Source organism: Cyprinus carpio, chromosome B5 (assembly GCF_018340385.1).
Source record: "Cyprinus carpio isolate SPL01 chromosome B5, ASM1834038v1, whole genome shotgun sequence".
NCBI lineage: Eukaryota > Metazoa > Chordata > Actinopteri > Cypriniformes > Cyprinidae > Cyprinus > Cyprinus carpio.
In genome coordinates this window covers 21400441-21422857 of record NC_056601.1, presented here as the reverse complement: position 1 = coordinate 21422857, position 22417 = coordinate 21400441, and the positions used below count along the sequence as shown (strand labels likewise).

The 22417-nt window shown below is 37.1% G+C and overlaps 1 protein-coding gene across 5 annotated transcripts in view; it reads left to right on the top strand.

Moving 5' to 3' along the window:
• The first annotated feature begins 1269 nt into the window (after positions 1–1269).
• The window catches only part of LOC109045715 (rabphilin 3A like (without C2 domains)), a 281082-nt gene continuing 259934 nt past the window's right edge, over positions 1270–22417 (top strand). The window contains exons 1-6 of one of the 5 annotated variants that reach the window (XM_042724898.1): positions 1285–1654; positions 1842–1941; positions 5678–5768; positions 5904–6047; positions 6157–6286; positions 10727–10813. In XM_042724898.1, the coding sequence (XP_042580832.1) occupies positions 5692–5768; positions 5904–6047; positions 6157–6286; positions 10727–10813 (438 nt within the window). In that variant the 5' untranslated portion in view covers positions 1285–1654; positions 1842–1941; positions 5678–5691. Of the gene's footprint in view, positions 1942–3569; positions 3858–5677; positions 5769–5903; positions 6048–6156; positions 6287–10726; positions 10814–22417 lie in introns of those variants that run through there. The other 4 variants (XM_042724904.1, XM_042724901.1, XM_042724899.1 and 1 more) reach the window with 4 other exon arrangements.

The following is a 22417-nucleotide window of genomic DNA, read 5'->3' as shown; positions in this document are numbered from 1 at the left end:
GGGGTAAGCTTATGTGAAAATAAAATTTAAGCATTTTAGAAACGTGTTAATTTACTGAATATTGTGTGAAAACAACATGAATTGTGTTTAAGGTATGGTCACAACAGACTGATGTTGTGCTAATTGTGTATAGTGTTTTGAAAATGTGACTACAGATTGGACAAAAGGATGTTAGCAATTGAAAAAAAAAAACTGTAATAAAGAACAATTTCATGATTCAGTTTCTTTCTTGCTTTATGATAACTAATTTAATCTCAAATTGTTATTTGACTCTAATCTTACAGATCAAGGTTAATAATAAAACAATGTAACATCCATTAGTGGAAAATGGAAAGCAAGATATTCTCGGTTTGCTGTAGAACATGTCAGAAATTGAAGTGGCAAGTCTTGTGTGAAGGGCATGACGGATGCACTCTATTCTGCTGAAGGCCATCTGGGTGTAACTAATTGTATTTTCTGTCAATAACGGATTTGATTGCTGCCACAGCCGGTTTACCTGAGGAACGAGAGGCTGACATTTCATCATTTACTTTCTACTTTTATCAGATCAATAATCTTTAACTTTCCATTTAAAGTCTGCTTTCATAATCAATTCCAGTGTGGTTTTATTGTGTTCACTTGTTTTTACAATACCTAAAATACTTTGAAATGGAAAGGTTGTTTGGGTGATAAAATTCACAACAATAACACATGTTAATAAACATTCAAAAACACAGCTAAAAAACAAACAAACAAAAAAAAAAGCAAAAAAAAAAAAACGTGTAAGATTATTTAATGTTTTGAAACAAAATTTCTTATGCTCACCAAAGCTGCACTGACATGAAATATTACGGTTAGTTTTTTACTTTTAATATATTTTAAAATGTAATTTATTGCTGTGATGGCGAGACTGAATTTTTAGCATCATTACTCCGGTCTTCACATGATCCTTCAGAAATCATTCTAATAGGCTGATTTGGATCTCAAGAAACTTTTCTAATTATTATCAGTCTTGAAAACCGTGCTATTGTACCTATACAGGAATCTTTGGTTCGAAATCGAATTTTGGTTTGAAATCGAATTTGGTAGGCTACATTGTATTGCACCCCATTCGATAGTCCGGTTTTTTTTTTAGTTTTTATTTTGAATACCTCAGGGATAAGAATATTTTATTGGTGGCATAGCATGCTGCTTTCCTAACTGTGTTTTTCCTCCTCATGTGCGCGCGCGCGCGTGTGTGTGTGTGCGTGCTGTCTGTACTTTTTCCACAAGCGCCTGTTGCTAAGATACCCAGGAGAGACACTGGCCTCTTGGCAGGTAGCAATACACAGATGCGCAGAGTTTGCTTCAGTTTTTTTTTAGGTTGGTCTGTGACTTATTAATAACGAAATTTAATGAAAATTCATAAATTTGTATTTATTCTTACTGCGTCACAGACACAGTGTTTAGTTTTAATCTACTTCTATGTTCTGCATCGCGGCGCCTGGTGTTTTTTGATTCACATCCTACCAAAAATGACAAACGCATTTTTGACGTAAAGTGGTAATAGCTCTGATTTAATGTTTTAAAAGATTCACTGATTCATTGCACTTCCTCTTTTCACCTTGGAAACTTGTGCGCGTTTGCCCGGGAGGGAGCACGTGGCCAGCGCTCCAGCATCTGCTGTGCTGGGAAGGTATGACCTCAGATTTTCCCCTCGCGCTCTTTTCGCAGAGTTGGAGATAAACTACTGCGTGGCTGTCCTCCAAAGCGGCCACCAAACCTCCAAGCACACGCGCTCTCACAGTAAACACATTCACACCATTATCCACGGGATTACCTTGTTTTCTGTGACACCTGCTACCTTTTTTTTGGGTGTGCAGAGCTTTGACCCTGCCAATAGGGGTTCGTTTCCGACAGCTGAGAGGCATTTGGGAAGAAAATAACTTCTGGTTGTTTCCATTGGAAACATCACGTCTCAAGGTAAGGCATGCTGTTGTTCTTGTGTTTAGACCATCTTTTTGTTTCTCTTTATGTTGTGTGGTTGGGAATTAAGCAGTTGTTTTTAAACGAAATAAATCTGATAGTGTCAGTTGTCAAATGCATTAGATAACATGATATTAAACCACGTAAGTGCGGCTAGATATTGTCTTCAAACTAGCTTCACTTTCTTCTTCTGAACCATTTTTCTTTCTAACCATCTGCTCTCAATGTGTTTTAAGTGTGTTTTTGAAGTCATCTCTCTTCAATTTCACACAGGTGTTCTAGCGAGTAAGTTCACATTAACTCCGAACATGATCCAACTAGAAAGTGTCGCACAAGTTTTATTGTTGTTTTATCACTTAAAGCCTAACAAACTTCTTTTGGAGAAATGTTTTGCTTGAAAAGTGTCAGCGCTATTTTTTCTCTCGTAAATAAATAACACTTGGCAGCGATATTGATACGTTTACAAATGGTTAAGTGTGTGTGTGTACATATACATATAATATATATATATATATATATATATATATATATATATATATATATATATATATATATATATATATATATATATATATATATATATATAAGCTTGAGGTGATTTTATTGGTTTGAACATTTTATTGACTGAACTTCTGCAATTCTTAAATGAGCAAGCAAAACCGAAGTTATGGGGTGCATTTACAAGTCATTTTAATACTGCCAAATTTATACTGCAAAGGTAAAAATTCACTTACACAGCAATTGCCCCTGGCTTTTATGCAGCGTTGCATCTTTACACAGACTTGTGAGCAGGCTGTGTAAAGATGCTTTATGTTTTCATATATTATGCCAAGCTACCCTACAAAGGTAACACAGAGGCACTTGTAAAGTGGTGTTTATATATCTTTACACAAACTCTTTAATGCTGCTCAGAGGTGGCATAAATGCATTTACATAGCAATGATAACTGTACACTTTGATAGTAGGGGCTGAGGTGGGTCAGAGCAGGCATAATTTAGTCTGGCTCTTATGCATTGTGTCTTTACACAGAATTTTAAGCAGGCACAGAGTAGCCTTAACTTGGCTGTGTAAATATGCTTTGTTTTTTATACTATGCCAAAGTTACTCTTCAGAGGTGGCACAGAAGCACTTCTGAAGTGGCATTTAGGTGTCTTTACTCAGACTCTTTTATGCTGCTCAGAGGTGGCTTAAATGCATTTGCACAGCAATTACAACTGTATTCATACTAGGGGCTGAGGTGGGCATGAACAGACATAATTTAGTCTGAATTTTAAGCTTTAACTCCGATGCTTTTATAGTTACTGGGTGCTTCAGACACTTCATAAAGATGCGGTCTTTGCAGCTGTCAACCTCCTATGCAGCTTAATTGCATGACCACCAGTAAATATATTTACTCCATAAGAAATTTTTGTATTTGTTTGTTAATTTTTTTTTTTTTATTGGTTTTTTTGTTGTGGAGGAGATATAGAGTGTGATTACTGTGATTTATACTGTCCGCTTTTAAAGGCCAGGTCAATAGTAAAGCCTTTAGCCTCTAGCACCTATGAGGCCTGTCTCAGTTTGGTTGTACCACCGTCACTCTTTTGTTTCTTTATTCAATCATTGTAATCAGTGGAGGAGCAGGATGTTTTGAATGAATTGTACTCAGGTCATGTGACCTGATCCATAGCAAGAGAGGCAGCAAACCTGATCTGAGATCAGTGTAATCAGGAGTTTCCTCCTCCGCCGCCTTATTTCCTCTACTCCCACTTTCTCATGCTGTGATACGGTCAAAGCAACGCCACTTTATCTGTCCTCTTGTAAGGTAAACACTCTTTCTTGTCTGTCTGTGCCTGTTTCCTAACTGCTTTCAAGTGGATTAGATTTGAATGGATGCTGGAATGTTTACGTCTTAAAAAGGAGCCTTGCCTGGAGTAAGTGACCTGTAGTTAATGAAATAAGGACTCTGCCTACCCTTTTCTGTGTCATTTAGAAAGAGCAAGAGGATATGGGTGTTTTCTTTGAGGGAATGGATTGGTGGATCGGTCATTTTGTATTCCAGGTTAAAAACAGTAGTTAAAGAGTATGTATTTTCTCTGAATGAAATCGCTACTGGTTATCAGTCAGGGGTTTTCTGCAGCATGTGAAATGCAAATGGAAGAATACACAAGAACTTGTTGATTGTTTGATATCTGTACTCTTCAAGTAAATACTAGGGTTTGCTGTTTGTAGTTCGCTAGACTTTTTGCTTTCTCTGGAAATAAAGCTATTGGCTTGAGAGGAAATGCTATACATATGCTACAAGTCTGCTAGTGCAACTAAGTAGTTTGTTGAAGCCTTTGTCATCTATACCTGAGGCCTGTGCAGCAGAGCAGGAGTTCTCATGGAAATGTAAATAGACTTGGCCTCGCTTATCCATAAAGGTGTAGATTGTGTCTGTGTTAGAAAGAGGGAGAAAGAGAAATGAGCAAGTGCTTCAAGTGACTTAAACTTATTCACAATATATTATATGGGTTTTATGTTTATAAATATAGAATTTTTATCAATGTACTGAAAGTCATGATTGTTTCAACAGAAAATATCTTATAATTTAAAATTGTAATTTAAGGCATTTTAATATTAATAATTTATAAATGTGTACATAATAATGACAACAACAACTAATAATAATAAGGATTATTCTTATTACAAATAATAATAATAATAATAATTGTGATTGTAATTATTATGTTGTTGTTGTTAATAGTACTATTATTATTAAAAATATATCCATTTATAAAGTACGTATGTGTGGATATACACACACATACACAATAGCAATAATAATAAATATTTATTATTAATATATATATATATATATATATATATATATATATATATATATATATATATATATATATATATATATATATATACACACACACATAATTTAACCAATTTAATCAAAACCTGATATATATACATCAGTATAGTAATAGTCTTATAAATACAAATGTCAAGTTTTCTACTTCGCTTGAAAGTGTTTCTTCTTACCCTATAAAAATTGTGAGGTTTCCAAAATGTTTTTTTATGTAAATTTATAAATAATTTAAATGTAGAATTTGATTCAGTAAGTTAATTCAGTTAACAATCTTAAACATGAATGTGGCTACATGTGTTTCTCCAGTATATATGATATAAGTGCAAAAATGAGCAAAAGTAATATGTATTATTTATTATTATATTATCAAAGCCTATACGCTATTTGATCAAAGTATTTTTTTTAATTTTATTGAATTTTTTTTTTGTTACACAGCCTCTTTTATTTAACTTGCATATAACTCATCAATTATTAAATAAATAGGATCCATGCAGCACCAGAACAAACATGTATACAGTCTCATTCCATTTGAGAAAGAGTACTGTTATTTTCATCATAAAGTGCTATTTTAATGACTATGTCAGACTGCACAATATGTCTTCGTGTCTGGTGTCTGAAACTGTCATTTTAGCAGGTGTTTTGAGATGAATAATCCAGTAATCAGCTGAGCCGCGGCCTTCCGCTTTTACATAATTGAATGTAAGCTCCATCACAACAAACAGCTAACACCTGTCAAAGCCAATGAGCGGCTGTGACGTTGAAGTTGAGTGCTTATTATATATTTATATTCACGCTCGGACACAATTACATTCTCAAACCTACTTTATATTGCTACTGTTGTTTCATATTTTTACACCTGATTATTCTTATAATGATCATTCTGATCTGTTACAGTTCCACTGTGAAACATGACAGACGCAATGTTTGGCAGTGAGAATGAGCACTGGGTCTGTCCTAATGACAGACAACTAGGGCTTAGAGCAAAGTAAGTTTGTTTGTTTACATCTGTTGCACAAATTGTATTTCAGCATGCCAATGTAAAGAGTGTGTGGGAAAAGACAATCATAGTGATTGATTTCCAATGAATGATATTTGTCTTATGTGCCTGTATTCCACCCAGGTTACACACAGGCTGGTCATTCCACACATTTCAGTCAGAGAGACAGAGGAAAGCTCAGACACTTGAGAAAAGAGAGCTGGATCTCATCATGAGTGTCATCCACCGTGCTGAACAGCTCGAGATCATTGAGCAACACCGGATTGGGTGAGACTTTATCAGTCTGCATCACCTTTATGCTTTTTCATGCCTTTTTCGGTTTTGTCACACAATGTCCTGTCTTCTGTAACTTTAGATGTGTGTGTGTGTGTTTCAGGCGTTTAGTGGAGCGTCTGGAGAACATGAGGAGATCTGCTGTGGGAAATGGCCTGTCACAGTGCCTGCTGTGTGGAGAAGTGTTTGGTCTGCTGAGCTCTCCGTCCGTCCTCTGTTTGGACTGCTGCATGGTACAGACTGGTCTAAATCTTCTAAACATGATGCTCTCTATCCTTCACACACACTCACACTCACTGCTTTTTGCAAGTACGCTTAGTCATTTCCATGTAGTAAGGATCTATGGGCTCATGCAGTAATTCTAAGACACCACATAGTGGCAGCAAAGATCTGTATATTTAAAGACAGTCTGTAAGTCATCTAAGCATTCTATGCATACTGCGCACAGTGCATGTGTATATGCTATATACTGCAGTAAAAAAGTTATTCAAAACCCTAATGAGAACAATTAACATGTTCCCTTAGGAATTTCATATGGGTTTTTGGAATGGAGGGTTTGGATTAAGGATTAAAATAAGGTCTGTGGTAAACATTAGGGTAGACCGGGGTAAGTTCAGCCATGTTATTGTTGCATTATTTTAGTTAGTCATATAGGTTTTTCTTTATAATACCTTAAACTGAAGTACTTGCAACTTTTGTGCCCGTGCTGTCTCACATATTGTTTTAAAAAGTAACACAGCTTAAGATTTCTGTACATTACAGTTTAGAATTTACAGAAAAGATTTAGAACTTGCCTTTTTTCACGTTATGGCTCATCTTACTCTGCATCTAACATTTGAGGAAAAAAATGCTTCACATAAGATAAGGCTAATGTTTGTGTGTTTTGTTTAGTTGTCACATCATAGCTTATAAGAGTACCTGATAAATAGTTAATGTTATGTTGTTTAAAAAAAAAAATCTAATAAATTCTGTTCTTTTGAACTTTCATCAAATACAGTACTTTCTTAAGCAGCAAATCAGCGTATTAGAATGATTTCTGAAGGATCATGTGACACTGAGGACTGGAGTTTTGGCTGCTGAAAGTTCAGTTTTGCCATCAAAACAATAAATTCAATTTTAAAACAAATTAAAATAGGAAAGGTGTTTTTTTTAATCTTAATAAAATGTTATAATTGTATGTTGAATTCTTACTGACCCCAAGCTTTTAAATGGTAGTGTATAACATAAACAATGTAACATTACACACAATCAATCCTCAAACATGAATAGTGAAACATTCTCTTTTGATAACCAGTTGCTAAATAAAGACTACAACAACTACAAGGACGTGACTTTACATGACGACTCATGTTTGAGTTATAATGGTTTATAATTTATGTTGTAATGTAGGATAATAAATAATGTGCCTCAGACCTTATGTTACCCAAAACACAACAGTACTATCTAGGAAACACAAACCTCATAGGTTGGCCTGCAAATGGCTGAAATGACAGAGCAGCTGTGTTGAAGTAGTATGGTAATATGCTCAAATATACATCTCAAATATAGTATACTGCTTAATATAGCCTGTTATTGCAAATATCGATTTAACTTTGACTTGTTCTCAATGTGACCACAAGGGGACAGTGTGTAACTGAAACACTGCTTTAATGCAGAGGTCTCCAACATTTTTTACACCAGGGAGGGACTGGTTATGTTTGGAAAATGTTCTCACAGATATAGTTATTATAGTGGTTCAACTCATTGTATTGTATAAATATTAATTTTTTTGTATTTTTTTTTTGAGTCACAGATCTGATTTTTTTTTTTTTTTTGGATAAGCAAGAAAAAAAAATATTTAAAGCACAATGACAATGCCGTGAAGCGTGTTTGACATAAGTTAATTTTATGTGGAGCCTACATATACGCAACTCTGTATTTCTGCGCTGTCTGAAACACGTCTCTATATGCTTGTGCGCGCTTTGATTTTGTGCAAGAATTGAACTCTCTTTCGTTTTCTTATTCTTGTGGTTTAAAATTGCTTAAACTCGTAAATTGGCAAATTAATCACATGCGTGCCAAACAGTATAGGGTCTTATAGGTGTTCAAGATCAACTGCGATCCGTTTAACCCTTAATAGGCCATATGTGACAGATCAGAGCAGAAAAGATCATTCATTTACTTATTTTACATGAAATCTTCAAATTGCTACTCCATATCAATTGCATACAACGAAAATACTGAATAATAAGATCAATCATTAATATGCAATAAATGCTGGTCGCAATTCTTCCACGGTCCGGTAGTGGGACGTGACCTGGTGGTTGGGGACCTCTGCTTTAGTGTACTGATATTGCAAGACTGATACTTTCCACTGAACTTTGCAGTTAGTAGTTTACTTGGAGACAGACACACACTGTGACTTGACACAGGACTAAGGAGTGCTAAAGACTGAATGAGATCCTTAACAGCAGGTCTGTGCCAGTGAGGACAGAGCATCTGTTACAGAAACCCTGAGCTCACATCACTCTGCTCTCTCATGACCTGTGATCATTCTCAACAGCTGCTGTTTCCAGACTTCACTGGAATTACTATGGCTTTTCAACATGCAGGGGAAATTATCACTAATGAATTGATCATTATTATTATTATTAGATTGGTAATGCCTCTGTGTTCAAACAATATGTGACCATTTGTGTAATAGACTATGTTGATCATATACCATATGGAATCTGAGAGTCCGTTATTGCTGAAATTAGCAGATTTGTAGAAAAATGTACTGGAAATCACTTTGTCTATGGCAGGGGTGCAGAATTTAGCTCCAACCCCAATCAGACACACCTGAACCAGCTAATCAAGCTCTTACTAGGCATACTAGAAACTTCCCCACAGGCGTGTTGAAGAAAGTTGCAGCTAAACTCTGCAGGACACCAGCCCTCCATGACTGAGTTTGGGCACCCCTGGTCTATGGAGTGGTTTTTAGCCAGTTGCTATTCTGGTTTGGATGGTTGATAGGCTGTTGCTAGTCGGATTATCAGAAGGTTTATCATCCCTAAGGTGAAAATCATAAATCCAGTTGCTTTGAAAAGTATCATTCGACTAAGAGGCAGAAATCAATGTGTTAAATGCCAAAATTAAATGTTAAACCCATGATTCTAAGTGTGACTGAAGAAGCACAGTATATCTGTACCATATCAGTTATCATCTCATAATTTTATATTTATATATTTTATCATTACTTGGTAACTTTCTAGTTTAGGGACCAATTCTTACTTTGAACTAATTTTAACTAAGACATTTGCCTTAGTAAACTCCTAAATTGTTGCTTAATTTTAATAGCTAGTAAGGTAGTTGTTAAATTTAGGTGTGGAGTTAATTGAATAAGGGTTCTAAAACACGGTTCTTCATAGTAAGACATTTATATGTGTCCTTTAAGCACTAATAAAAAGCCAATATGCTAGTAATATGCATGCTAATAAGCAACTACTTAATGAGAGTTGGTCCCTAAACAAACACATAATAAAAATCCCAAAATGAATTATTATTATTATTTTTTTTGTTGTTGTACTGTACATCACTAATGTTGTGATGCCTAAATTCAGTTGACATTAAAAAAAAAAAATTAATCCTTTTTTGTTTTTGTTTTATTTAACTTTTGACAAAATTGTATTGGATTTTATTATCAGCCATTGCATTAGTTATCTATCTACCGTTAAAATAATTGTCAGTATAAGATTCATAAGAGAAACTGTTTCAGAACCACTTTAATTCACAAAAAAAAAAAAGTCCCGCTCTAAACTCATGCCATTGGTTGCCAGATTCATCCATTTATAGAGCCTGGAGCTATCTCAAAGTAAAGTGTGATTTCTCAAGACACCCATTTTAGTGATATCTGTCAAGCAGTAGGGACATTTTATGCGTGGTATTAAACTGCTTACAGCAGCTTTAGAGATGTCTCTCACTGACAGAGGGATCTTTAGAAGTTTTTAACAGAAATTGAAGAGTTTTCGTTGTGCCCTCTCGCTCACATTCTCTTTGTTCTTCTCTCGCTCACTCCATCTCAAAGCAATTTAAGTATATGGAAGTTCTACTAAAACTAAATTACTGGCACTTCAGTCTAGTGTTTGTCTTCTATTACATAAAGCCTGATTAAAGGGTATTTCTTTTTTCTTATTACAACAGCGTATCACAGCCCTCACCTTCAAATTGATTCTTAAAAACCAAGCGGTTGGAGTCCACACTAATATCTCCCGCTGTAATATAATATATTTTCATGTGAAGAGGGATGATGCTTTTTACAATCAGCACGATTGCAGGGTGGACGTGTTTCTGCATCCACACAAAAAAAAATGTTTCCAATCATCTTGCTGGTAAACTGAAAAAAACTTAAATAACAGTGGTGGTGCATAAATTGTGGTACACTTTCTCTGTTGTTTTGAGCAAAAAAGCTAAGCTTTCACTGGATGAAAGATGAAATTGTTAAATCATAAACACATTTATAATTATAGCAGAATATCACAGTATGATTTTATATATATATATATATATATGAAAAGTTTCTTATAATTATATGTATGAATATATCAGTGCGTGTGTTTATGTATATATTAATGTATTCATAATACATTAGTTATAGTAGTTATCAGGTTGTGTGTTTTTGACATGTTCTAATGGTATGCTTGTTTGTGTTGCAGAAGGTATGCACTAAATGTGGAATCGAGACTGCAGGCAGTCAAAAAAGGGCTCAGTGGCTTTGCAAGATCTGCAGCGAACGGAGGGAGGTACAGTGCCATGCATATTTTACCTTCAAGCTAAACAACCCCATTTGTACTTTTGAATTAGTTTTTGTTCGGATGTGAGAGCTCAGGGGAGGAATACTAATAATAGAATAAGAAATCTAGTTCCAGAGGATCTTATTTCTATACTGATAACCAACACAGTTGCCGACAGATTGCCTACAGTCTGCCCACATTCTGTTCACTGACCATCTGATGCGTATTGCAAACAAAACTGAAAATCTCAAAGTCCAGTCAGACTTCCTGGCTGCGCTTCAACTCGGGACTCCAGGTTCACAGGTTTTTATCAGTCCGCCAGGAAGCTAAATTGTGTTTAAAATGTACCGGCTTGAAATAATGAGAGGGTTTGAGGAAGAACTAATCCCGGAAAATGGCAAAATTTGCCAGGTTTGTGGCTTCACTTCTTTTGACATGTTAATCAAATGGTTTCTTCTTCTCCAAGCAAGCAGTTATTTTCCAGAATAACCCAGAGTTCTTTTGCATCAGTTTGGTTTCATTATTCATGCTTTTTGAAGCCTATTTTTACCAGCTTATGTTCCTACATCGTGATGACTTTCAACACAAGTGAAAATGATGGTTGACAAAGGGTATGACACCAGTAATGGGATAAGTAATGAGTAGTCACAGTAAGGTGAATCAGGGCATATTGTTTGTGGTCAGACTGATGATGTACTGTTGTACATTAATAAGAAAATCTCATCTCTTTTCAGAAGGCTAGTGCTTCGCCTTCAAGTTTGTGGAGAAATTAAATTGCTGCCTCTCTGTTGATTGGAGTTTGTGTGTGTGTGTGTGTGTGTGTGTGTGTGTGTGTGTGTGTGTGTGTGTGTGTGTGTGTGTGTGTGTGTGTATGCAAGTTTCAGGGTCATCATGAAAGGAGGAGATGAAAGAGGAATCATTTAGCCTCCCAACCTCCGACAGTTCAAAACCGCAGACAGACTGTAATGCAGCCTGAAACATTTAGTATGATCATGTTGAGTATATTAAAAATCAATAAATGCAAATAGCTGATTCAAGCTTAAATTATAGAACTACAATTCAATTGTATGGTTGTTATCTCTGTCTGAGGCTTTGAAGGAATGTAGAGCATGATGCTATATTGCAGTTTTCACCGATATTAAATATTCAATGAAGGTTTTCCTTTATATGGAACTATGGCCAAATGCTGATATGTTATTTTTTGAGTATAGCATTTTTGGATTTGAAATATTAATATGGTAAGGGCATGAGATATCAGAATTATTTTAACAATAGGCTACTTAAAACATTGCAAAATCTGCTATAGTTCGACGCATATAGCAGAGAATTGCTTGACATTAAAAAGAGTTAAGTGCAATAAGAAAACAACTCCATGCTGTCTTAACTTGCTTTCTGACTCACATCTGACGCGCATGCACAAGCCGCATCTTGCACAGCATCTCTTCAGTTCTGCCACACGTGCAAAGCGCGCACACACACAGAGACACCTTTCAGATATCACGCAAACACCAAGTTAATTTGTCTTTCTTATCTCCTCCTTATGTTTGAACAGACACATACACACAGAATTATGTCAATAGTACCCATCTCGACGATCATTCTCGTAAACGCAGTCAGTTATGTTTTAAATGAATGTAAACAGCTGAGAAAGAAATCGGATCGGATTATAGGAGCACCCTATAAATACGTGCTGCTGAATTTGTCACTAATGTTAATCAACAACAAAAACGCTATAACAAAGATTAATCTAAATTTAATTCATACAGCGAACACAATGCAGTGTTATTTTACACTTAATTATTAAATTTCTGTATCTGAATACTACTGTTTATTTTATCTATGCTTGTAAATTGTGTATTTTTTTTTTGTTTGTTTTTCTTTCTTTTTTTTACTGACTGTTCACTTGCCTTTAATCATGTTTGAAGTATCTTAGACTATAGTTTTTTTGCTGTGGTATTTGAAGAAGTGCTTAAAGTGTATGGAAAGCAAAGTTACAATGATATAAAATTAGTGTCATTTTTTTTGTATGTTCACAATGATATTAAAATGACATTTTCTGATTTGTGACTACTTTTTATGTACTGCTAAAACACTGCTGGTCACTTTCAGAAGTTATAGTGATTCTTTCTTTTCCAAGAAAGAATGTGAAACAAATTGGCCTTTTAAAATATTAAAAAATATAATTGAAATTGATTTTACACACTTTAAGCAATATTGTATTGCATATCGAATATCGCATTTTTAGCAAGGTATCACATATCTCATTTTTCTTCAATATCGCACAGCCCTATATGGAACTATAAAAACATATTGTGCCATTCATTTTCAGTTCAACACAACTGGAGTTTTTGATGCACTGCTGTGAATAAAATGGGCCCCATTTCCAACCCAGAGCTGGAAAAGGTGATAGAGGCTCCATGAGCAAGACAGCTGCTGGCAAACTGTCTTATCATGGGTTAGGCGGATAATAAAGGCTTGTTGTCAAAATGACTGTTTCTTACTGGATTTGGAGACAGTTTTGACACTTCTGTCACTGCTCTTCCTGTTAGAGGAGCACTCGAGGTTTGCAACTGAGACATTTTCTACTTTTCTTTATCCGTTTTTTTTCCCTTTAGGAGACATGACTCCTTCCTGTTCGTGTAACCTCAGGCTTTGCTTACATTTTTAAATGTTGGTCATAGAAATTCTGACACTACTAGTATTAATAGCAGTGTTAGTAAATGATAGTTCACCCCAAAATTAAAATCGTCTTTCCAGACCTATGATAAAGAGATTTTGAAAAATGTTTCAGCAGTTTTTGTCTATACAGTGAAAGTCAGTGGGGTCCAAAACAACTCTGGACTCCTCTGCTGATAAAGCAACGTTTCCACACAGTGAGTTGAAGAGAACAAAATTGTAACTTCCTGATAGGGGTGTGTGATATATTGGCTACAATAATATCATAATTGTTGTTTAAAGGATATGCAGTTTGACTAACAAGTATATTGTAAAAACCAAGCAAAAACACACCCAGAGAGTAGAGGTGGGTGATATGATCTAAAATTCATATGATATGTTACACTGTCTAGGCGATATCGATATTATATTGTGATATGAGAAAAAAAATTACAGGCAAAATATTTTAGCCTTATATAGAAAAAGTGAGGGATTGGTCATATACCTGAAAAGTCTTTTTTTTTTTTTTTTTTTTATTGTACAATTGTTTTCTCAAAAAATGCAAACATACAACATGAAGAAGGCCTGTATGAATTAAATTAAATTAAATATTGTGTGTTTGAGTAGGACAGTGGTTCCCAAACTTTTTCTGCCAGGCCCCCCTTTTGTAAAGAAAAATATTTAAGCCCCCCCCCCCCCCTTTTTGTTGTTGTTGGAAAGTCTCTTATGCTCACCAAGGCTACATTTATTTATTAAAAATACAGTAAATACTGTAATATTGTAAAATACTGTCAGTTTAAATTATCTATTTGAATTTTAACATGTAGGTTACTGTATTCCTGTGATCAAAGCTGAATTTTCAGCAACATTACTTCAGAAATCATTCTAATATGCTGATTTGCTGCTCAGAAACCATTTCTGATTATCAATGTTGTAAACATTTATGCTGCTTAATATTTTTGAGGGAACAATTTTTTCACGATTCTCTTATAAATATTTGAAATGGTCCTTTGTGTCAGAGCGCTGAAGTTCGTCAGAAATGGAACGCGGCATCAGTTTACTGTCATGGATTTGTTGTCACATCCCACCAAATCCACAGCAGAGAACATCACTGGTTTCTATTTGCTTTTGTCAAATTGCGCCGGTCGCGTCTGGTGTAGACACTTTGGTATTTGTGAATCTTAAGTATATTCATAATCTGCTTTTACCTGGCACTGGAAGTCCTTTCACAAACTTGTAACTTTCATGCTTAGAGCAGAACCATGCATCGTTCATTTATATTTCTGCATGGCTCCCTGCAGTACAACTCTGATTGTTTAATCGCGCCATCTAGTGGTCTGTTATTGATACAACCTACAACTGATAACGGAGCACTCAAGCGTTACTGCGAGTCATGTTGAGGTAATTAAAATGTCAAATTAATATTTTGCTTTTAATTATTTACTTATCAGGCAAGTGGCCGCATAAGCAGGAAAATTACGCAGTGTAGTCTTTATCACCCTGCAGAGGTTTCTTTAACAAAATAATCTGCTGACTGTACACGATCCCTCAGCCTTGCCACTAGGGTTGCCAACAGTTCCGTATAATACGGAATCGTCCCATATTTAAGGCATCAAAGACGCTTTCCGTATGAAAGCTATACGGAACGCAGTTTGTCCCGTATTTAAGGCATAGCCATAGACATAGCTGTTCGAGGGAGGCTTTAAGACCAAGCGGAATCCTCCGCTGGCTGGTCACTCACGCTTCACAGCGAATGGGACTCGCGCTTACGGAGGTAGGTTATTTAACGTCCGTGTTTCAACTTCAGCAAAATATCAATAATGTCCAGAAAAAAAGACACCGTCTTTCAATTATAAACAAGCCCAAAAAAACACCGGGACTCTTATTTTGAAATGAATACCTGGGCGGCCTGCCCAAGTAAAGTCTATGTGTGGGAAGCACTGTATAGCCTTCTGTAGTAGGTCTACTGTACATTAAACAAACCCATATCAGAAGACAGAAAGAGCTTTATTGCCAAGTATGTTTGCACATACAAGGCATTTGTTTTAGTGTCACAAGCTTCCAGTACACAGAGACAACAATAACACACATAAAAAAAGGTGTGAATAAAATACACATGTATAAATATAAATAAAACAAACACATATCACAAAGGATAAATATGTACAGGTGTGCTATAGATAAAATACTGTAGAATATGAATAGAATAAAAAATAAATAAAGTTGTAAGGATGTACTATAATGTAAAGTGATAAATAAAATAAGGTTATTGCACATATTGTGCACATATGCATAATGGGAGAACATTTAACTGTTCTTGAGGTAGATTGCTTATAGCCTATATATGTATACATTGCCGTTCAAAGGTTGGGATCAGTAAGATTTTTAATGTTTTTTAAAGAAGTTTCTTATGCTCATCAAGCCTGCATTTATTTGATCAAAAATACAAAAAAAAAAAAATATTTTGTGAAATAGCCTATTATTGCAGTTTAACTTCGGTGTCACATGATCCTTCAGAAATCATTCTAATATGCTGATTTATAATCAATGTTGGAAACAGTTGTGTTGCTTAATATTGTTTGGAACCTGTGATGTTTTTTTTTCAGGACTTTTTATTTGATAAATAAAAATTTAAAAAGAACATTCTTCATTAACTGCAAGCCGTTTCGCCGGGGGAGTTTCACTCGTTCATTCTGGTGAGTGTTTACATCCCGCCGAAAGTGCACATAAGCCTGGCTTTACAGAAACTCGCTGATCAGATCACGGAGACTGAACAACAACACCCAGACTCTGTTTTAATCCTTCTTGGGGACTTTAATAAAGCCAATCTCTCCCGTGAACTGCCAAAATACAGACAGCATGTTACATGCTGCCAGAGACAGTAATATATTGGATCACTGTTACACCACAATAAAGGATGCATATCACTCTGTTCCACGAGCTGCTCTGGGGCTGTCTGATCACTGCCTGGTTCATCTTATTCCAACCTACAGGCAGAAATTTAAATCTGCTAAACCTGTAGTAAAGACTGTAAAGAAATGGACCAACGAAACAGAGCAGGATTTACAAGCTTGTTTTGACCTCACTGATTGGAGTGTTTTTGAAGCTGCTACCACCGATCTGGACGAACTCACAGAGACTGTAACATCCTATATTAGTTTTTGTGAGGATATATGTATTCCTACCAGGACTTATTTAACATTCAACAACGATAAGCCGTGGTTTACAGCAAAACTCAGACATCTTCGTCAAGCCAAAGAGGATGCCTACAGAAATGGGGACAGAGCCTTGTATAATCAGGCCAGGAACACACTGAGCAAAGAGATTAGAGTGGCTAAAAAGACCTACGCTAAAAAGTTGGAAGACCAGTTTACTTCCAACGACTCAACTTCAGTGTGGAAAGGACTGAGAGCCATCATTAACTACAAGACACCTGCTTCAAACGCTCCACCATCATCCCCGTTCCGAAGAAACCCAAGATAACAGGACTTAACAACTACAGACCTGTGGCTCTAACGTCTGTCGTCATGAAGTCGTTTGAAAAACTGGTTCTGGCTAATCTGAAGGACATCACTGGACCCTTACTGGACCCCCTGCAGTTTGCTTACCGAGCAAACATGTCCGTGGATGATGCAATCAACATGGGATTGAACTTCATCCTGCAACATCTGGACACAACAGGGACTTATGTGAGGATCCTGTTTGTGGACTTTAGTTCGGCTTTCAACACCATCATCCCAACAGCCCTCCAGACCAAACTGACTCAGCTCTCTGTTCCTAGCTCTATCTGTCAGTGGATCACCAGCTTTCTGACAGACAGGCAACAGATAGTGAGACTGGGGAAATTCATGTCCAACAGCTGCTCCAGCTACACTGGTGCCCCTCAGGGATGTGTTCTCTCCCCACTGCTCTTCTCCCTGTACACCAACGACTGCACCTATAAAGACTCCTCTGTCAAGCTCCTGAAGTTTGCAGATGACACTAAAGTCATCGGCCTCATCCAAGACGGTGACGAGTCTGCTTACAGACAAGAGGTTGAGCAGCTGGCTGTCTGGTGCAGTCTTAACAACCTGGAGCTGAACACTCTAAAAACAGTGGAGATGATTGTGGACTTCAGGAGAAGCCCCCCTGCACTCCCCCCACTCACCATCATGAACAGCACTGTGGCTGCAGTGGAGTCATTCAGATTACTGGGAACCACCATCTCTCAGGACCTGAAGTGGGACAATCACATTGACTCCATTGTTAAAAAGGCCCAACAAAGGTAGTACTTCCTTTGCCAGCTGAGGAAGTTTATCCTGCCACAGGAGCTGCTGAAACAGTTCTACTCAGCCGTCATTGAGTCTGTCCTGAGTCTGTACTTCAATAACTGTCTGGTTTGGTTCAGCTACAAAATCAGACATTAGAAGACTACAGAGAACAGTTTGGACTGTTGAAAGGATTATTAGTGCTCCCCTGCCCACCCTTCAAGAACTGTATACATCCAGAGTGAGGAAAAGGGCTCAGAAAATCACTCTGGATCCCTCATATCCAAGTTACCCCCCTTTTTGAACTTTTGCCATCTGGCCGGCGCTTCAGAGCCGCAAATACCAGGACAGCCAGGCACAAGAACATTTTCTTCCCCCAGGCAATCTATCTCATGAACAGTTAAATGTTCCCCACTTATGCAATAAAAATGTGCAATATCCTTGTAATTATTTGTTACTCCTCCATCCTAGTACATCCCTGCATCTTACTCTATTCTATTCCATTATCATCTATAGCACAACTGTTCATACAATTTTTTTTTTTTTTTTTTTTTTATCTGTGTGTTGTCTTTCTGATTCTGTATTTATTCAAAATAAACTTTATATACTTTTCAAAAGTTTGGGGTCAGTAAATTTCTTTCTTTCTTTCTTTCTTTTAAAGAAACTCTTAGAATACTTTTATTCAGCAAGGATGTGTTAAATGGATAAAAAGTGATATTTTAAGAAAAGATTTATATTTTGAATAAATTCAGTTCTTTTTAACTTTTAATTTTATTTATGGAACACAGGGTCCAAAAAATATTAAGCAGCACAACAGGTTCAACGCTGATAATACATCAGAATAAGAATGATTTCTAAAGGATCATGTGACATCGAGGACTTGAGTAATGATGCTGAAAATTCAATGCTGCGTCACAGAAATTAAAGTATCCAATATTAGAAATTGCAATAATATTTCACAATATTACAGTTTTTTTCTGTATTTTTGATCAAATAAATACAGCATTGATGAGCATAAGAGACTCCATTAAAAATATGGTTTTACTGTATTTATGACCAAATAAATACAGTGTGTGTGTGTGTGTGTATATATATGTATATATATATATATATATATATATGTATATATATATATATATATATATATATATATACACACAAACCCACACACAGTAGGTATGAAAAGTATTCAGACCCCCTTACATTTTTTAATTTTTGTTATATTGCAGCCATTTGCTAAAATCATTTAAGTTAATTTTTTTCCCTCATTAATGTACACACAGCACCCCATATTGACATTTTTGCAGATTTATTAAAAAAGAAAAACTGATATATCACATGGTCCTAAGTATTCAGACCCTTTGCTCAGTATTTAGTAGAAGGCACCCTTTTGATCTAATACAGCCATGAGTCTTTTTGGGAAAGATGCAACAATTTTTTTCACACCTGGATTTGGGGATCCTCTGCCATTCCTCCTTGCAGATCCTCTCCAGTTCTGTCAGGTTGGATGGTAAACGTTGGTGGACAGCCATTTTCAGGTCTCTCCAGAGATGCTTGATTGGGTTTAAGTCAGGGCTCTGGCTGGGCCATTCAAGAACAGTCATGGAGTGGTTGTGAAGCCACTCCTTCATTATTTTAGCTGTGTGCTTAGAGTCATTGTCTTGTTGGAAGGTGAACCTTCGGCCCAGTCTGAGGTCCTGAGCACTCTGGGCTGCAGTGATGGTTGACTTTCTACAACTTTCTCCCATCTCCCGACTGTATCTCTGGAGCTCAGACACAGTGATCTTTGGGTTCTTCTTTACCTCTCTCACCAAGGCTCTTCTCCCCCGATAGCTCAGTTTGGCCGGACGGCCAGCTCTAGGAAAGGTTCTGGTCGTCCCAAACGTCTTCCATTTATGGATTATGGAGGCCACTGTGCTCTTAGGAACCTTAAGTGCAGCAGAATTTTTTTTGTAACCTTGGCCATACCTCACAGTGCAGCTATGTGCAAATCACAGTAGTAATAACAAAAAGGCACTGAAAGACATATGGATAATATTCCAAATAAATAACATAACATTGACAAACAGTTTAAACCTTACCTTGCACTTAAACAGTTTAAACCTTAATCTTGACCTCACTGACCTAGCTGCTTTATTTTTAACAATTATAAAAATAAAAAAATCACTTTCACAGGTGCCGTTTCTCTGTAACAAAGCTCTTGAACATGTTTTACGTTTGCTCACATAACAACGAGGGTCAGATTCTTCTAGATTAGTATTTCAGCGGTCTCCGACGTCAGCCAGATCCTTCTTTCATCAATAACATTTGAGGCTGTGCTAAAGAGCCTCTCACTCTTTACACTTGTGCAGGGAGCACAGATAAACTTAGCTGGCGTGGCTGCCAGGGAGGGCAGTTGAGGTTGGTTTACTTTCCAGTAAAGCAAGGGATTGTCCGACCGTGGAATATTTGCCTCACTTAGGTAGGTCTCCACTTGAATTTGTGCACTTGTGGTTATCTTAGGAACAGGTAATACTTGGCTCTCCTCCAGGATTTCATTAAAGATGCTGCCAAGGCTGCTGGTACTTGTGCCTAACACCTCCATCCGTGAAGTTTTGTCTGCTGACTCAGAGGCTGTAGTTTCAGATGTAGTCTTCAACACTTCCTCCATATTTCCTACCTCCGCCATTAATGCTTCCTTTCCAAGTCTCAAAGTGTCTGCATTTGTGAAGTACCTGGTATGATAAAATATATAAAATATTAATTAATAGTCTAGTATTTCCCTAGTTATTTGTCTGCTCGGAAGACTTATACTTGTGATTTGTGAAAATAATGAAATGGTAGTGCAAATTCCATACAGAGGTATAAGGGATATGTTACTCTCTCTCTCTCTCTCTCTCTCTCTCTCTCTCTCTCTCTCTCTCTCATACACACACACACACACACACACCAAATTCCATACAGAGGTATGAGGGATTTGTTACTCTCTCTCTCTCTCTCTCTCTCTCTCTCTCTCTCTCTCTCTCTCTTTCTCTCTCTCTCTCACTCACTCACTCACTCACTCACGCACGCACACACACACACACACACACACACACACACACACACACACACACACACACACACACACACACACACACAGTTGAATCAGATAGGGCTAAATAAAGTTAACAGAAATTCCCTTACCTGTCTTTGTAACGTGGATCCAGCAGAGTAGCAACAGAGTATAATAGCTCAGATTCCACTTCATTAAAACGTCTGTTGACTAAATCAAGGAGGGTACTTTTCATTGTCTTAATCCCCTGATCAGCCTTGTTTTCCCGAATGAGAACACGTTTCAGGACACACACAATGGGGATGACATCAGCTACAGATGTGGAGGAGCCACTCACCTCCCTTGTCATCTCCTCAAAAGGGGCCAGAACCATGGAAGCCTTCTCCAACAGCCCCCACTGGTTTGCTGTCAGTGTGGCTGGCAGGTCGTATTCAGCATTATATGCAGATAGTGTCCGTTTTTGCGCAATGAGGCTTTCAATCATGTACTGGGTGCTGTTCCATCTAGTTCGGACGTCCTGCTGCAGACGGTTAGGCAGCATTTTTGCTCTACTTGGATGTCTTATGCGGTGTGTGCTTAAAGTGGCCTACAATTTTCCTTGCATTGGCCAATGCGTCACTTACACTGCGCTGCGACAACAGTCCCTTGTGTACAATTAGCTGCAGTGTGTGCGCGAAGCATCCTAAACTTGCCACACCAAGTTGATCCATGGCCTTCTTCATGTTTGTTGCATTGTCCCTTAAAACTACATGGACTTTGTTTTTATTAATCTTCCATTCACGCAACATCTCCTCAATGTCTGCCGTAATAGAATCCCCTGTGTGCGAGCCACTTAACTCTCGGGCATGCAACACAGCTTTTTTCAAACTAAAATCAGAGTCTATCTATTGTGCAGTCAGACTTAACAAGGACATTGGACTCACGTCTGAGCTCCTGATGTCTGTTGTGAGACTAATCGCACCTACATTCTCCAAGAGTTTGGAGAGGAAATCACAAACTTCGTTGTACATTTGAGGGATTACCTTTTCTGTTATAATGGCGACTTGGCAAAGTGTAGCGAGGCTCGAGATGCTTAATTAAGCATTGAAACCCCACATTTTCTACCACCGAAAGGGGTTGGTCGTCCAGGACAATAAACTGAACTAGTTTCTCCGTTATCAATTTCGCCTTGTGGCTGCATGGGGGGAGTTTCTCTCGACTGTTTATTGATTCCAGAAATGTCTGCTGTCGGGGCATTTTGCTCTACATTGTAGCCGTTGCTTGCAGAAATTCCTGATGTTGTTCCGTGTGGTGTTTTTCCAAATGCTTAATTAAGTTTGTGGTGTTAAACCGACCAACGGCACTGCCACCCCTCGAAACAAGTGCGTTGCAAATTTTGCATTCGACCATTGGACTTTTTTCCTCTTTAAGGTTAAAATACTTTCACACCGCTGACATGGCTATTCTGTAAGTTAGCTAACTCTCATACTCATGCAACTATAATTGGCTACTACTGTTATCACGTGACAGGCTGCGCACTTAACTGGATGTCGCAGCAAGGGAAATGCTAATATTCAAGCATTTAGGCGATGGTTTAAGCTAGATTTTCCCATGGTTTGTGTTGGATAGGTGTTGGATCATATTTTTTTCTCCCCTCCGATCTCCGATCTAGCGTTCTGGGCCAGTATCTGCATGATA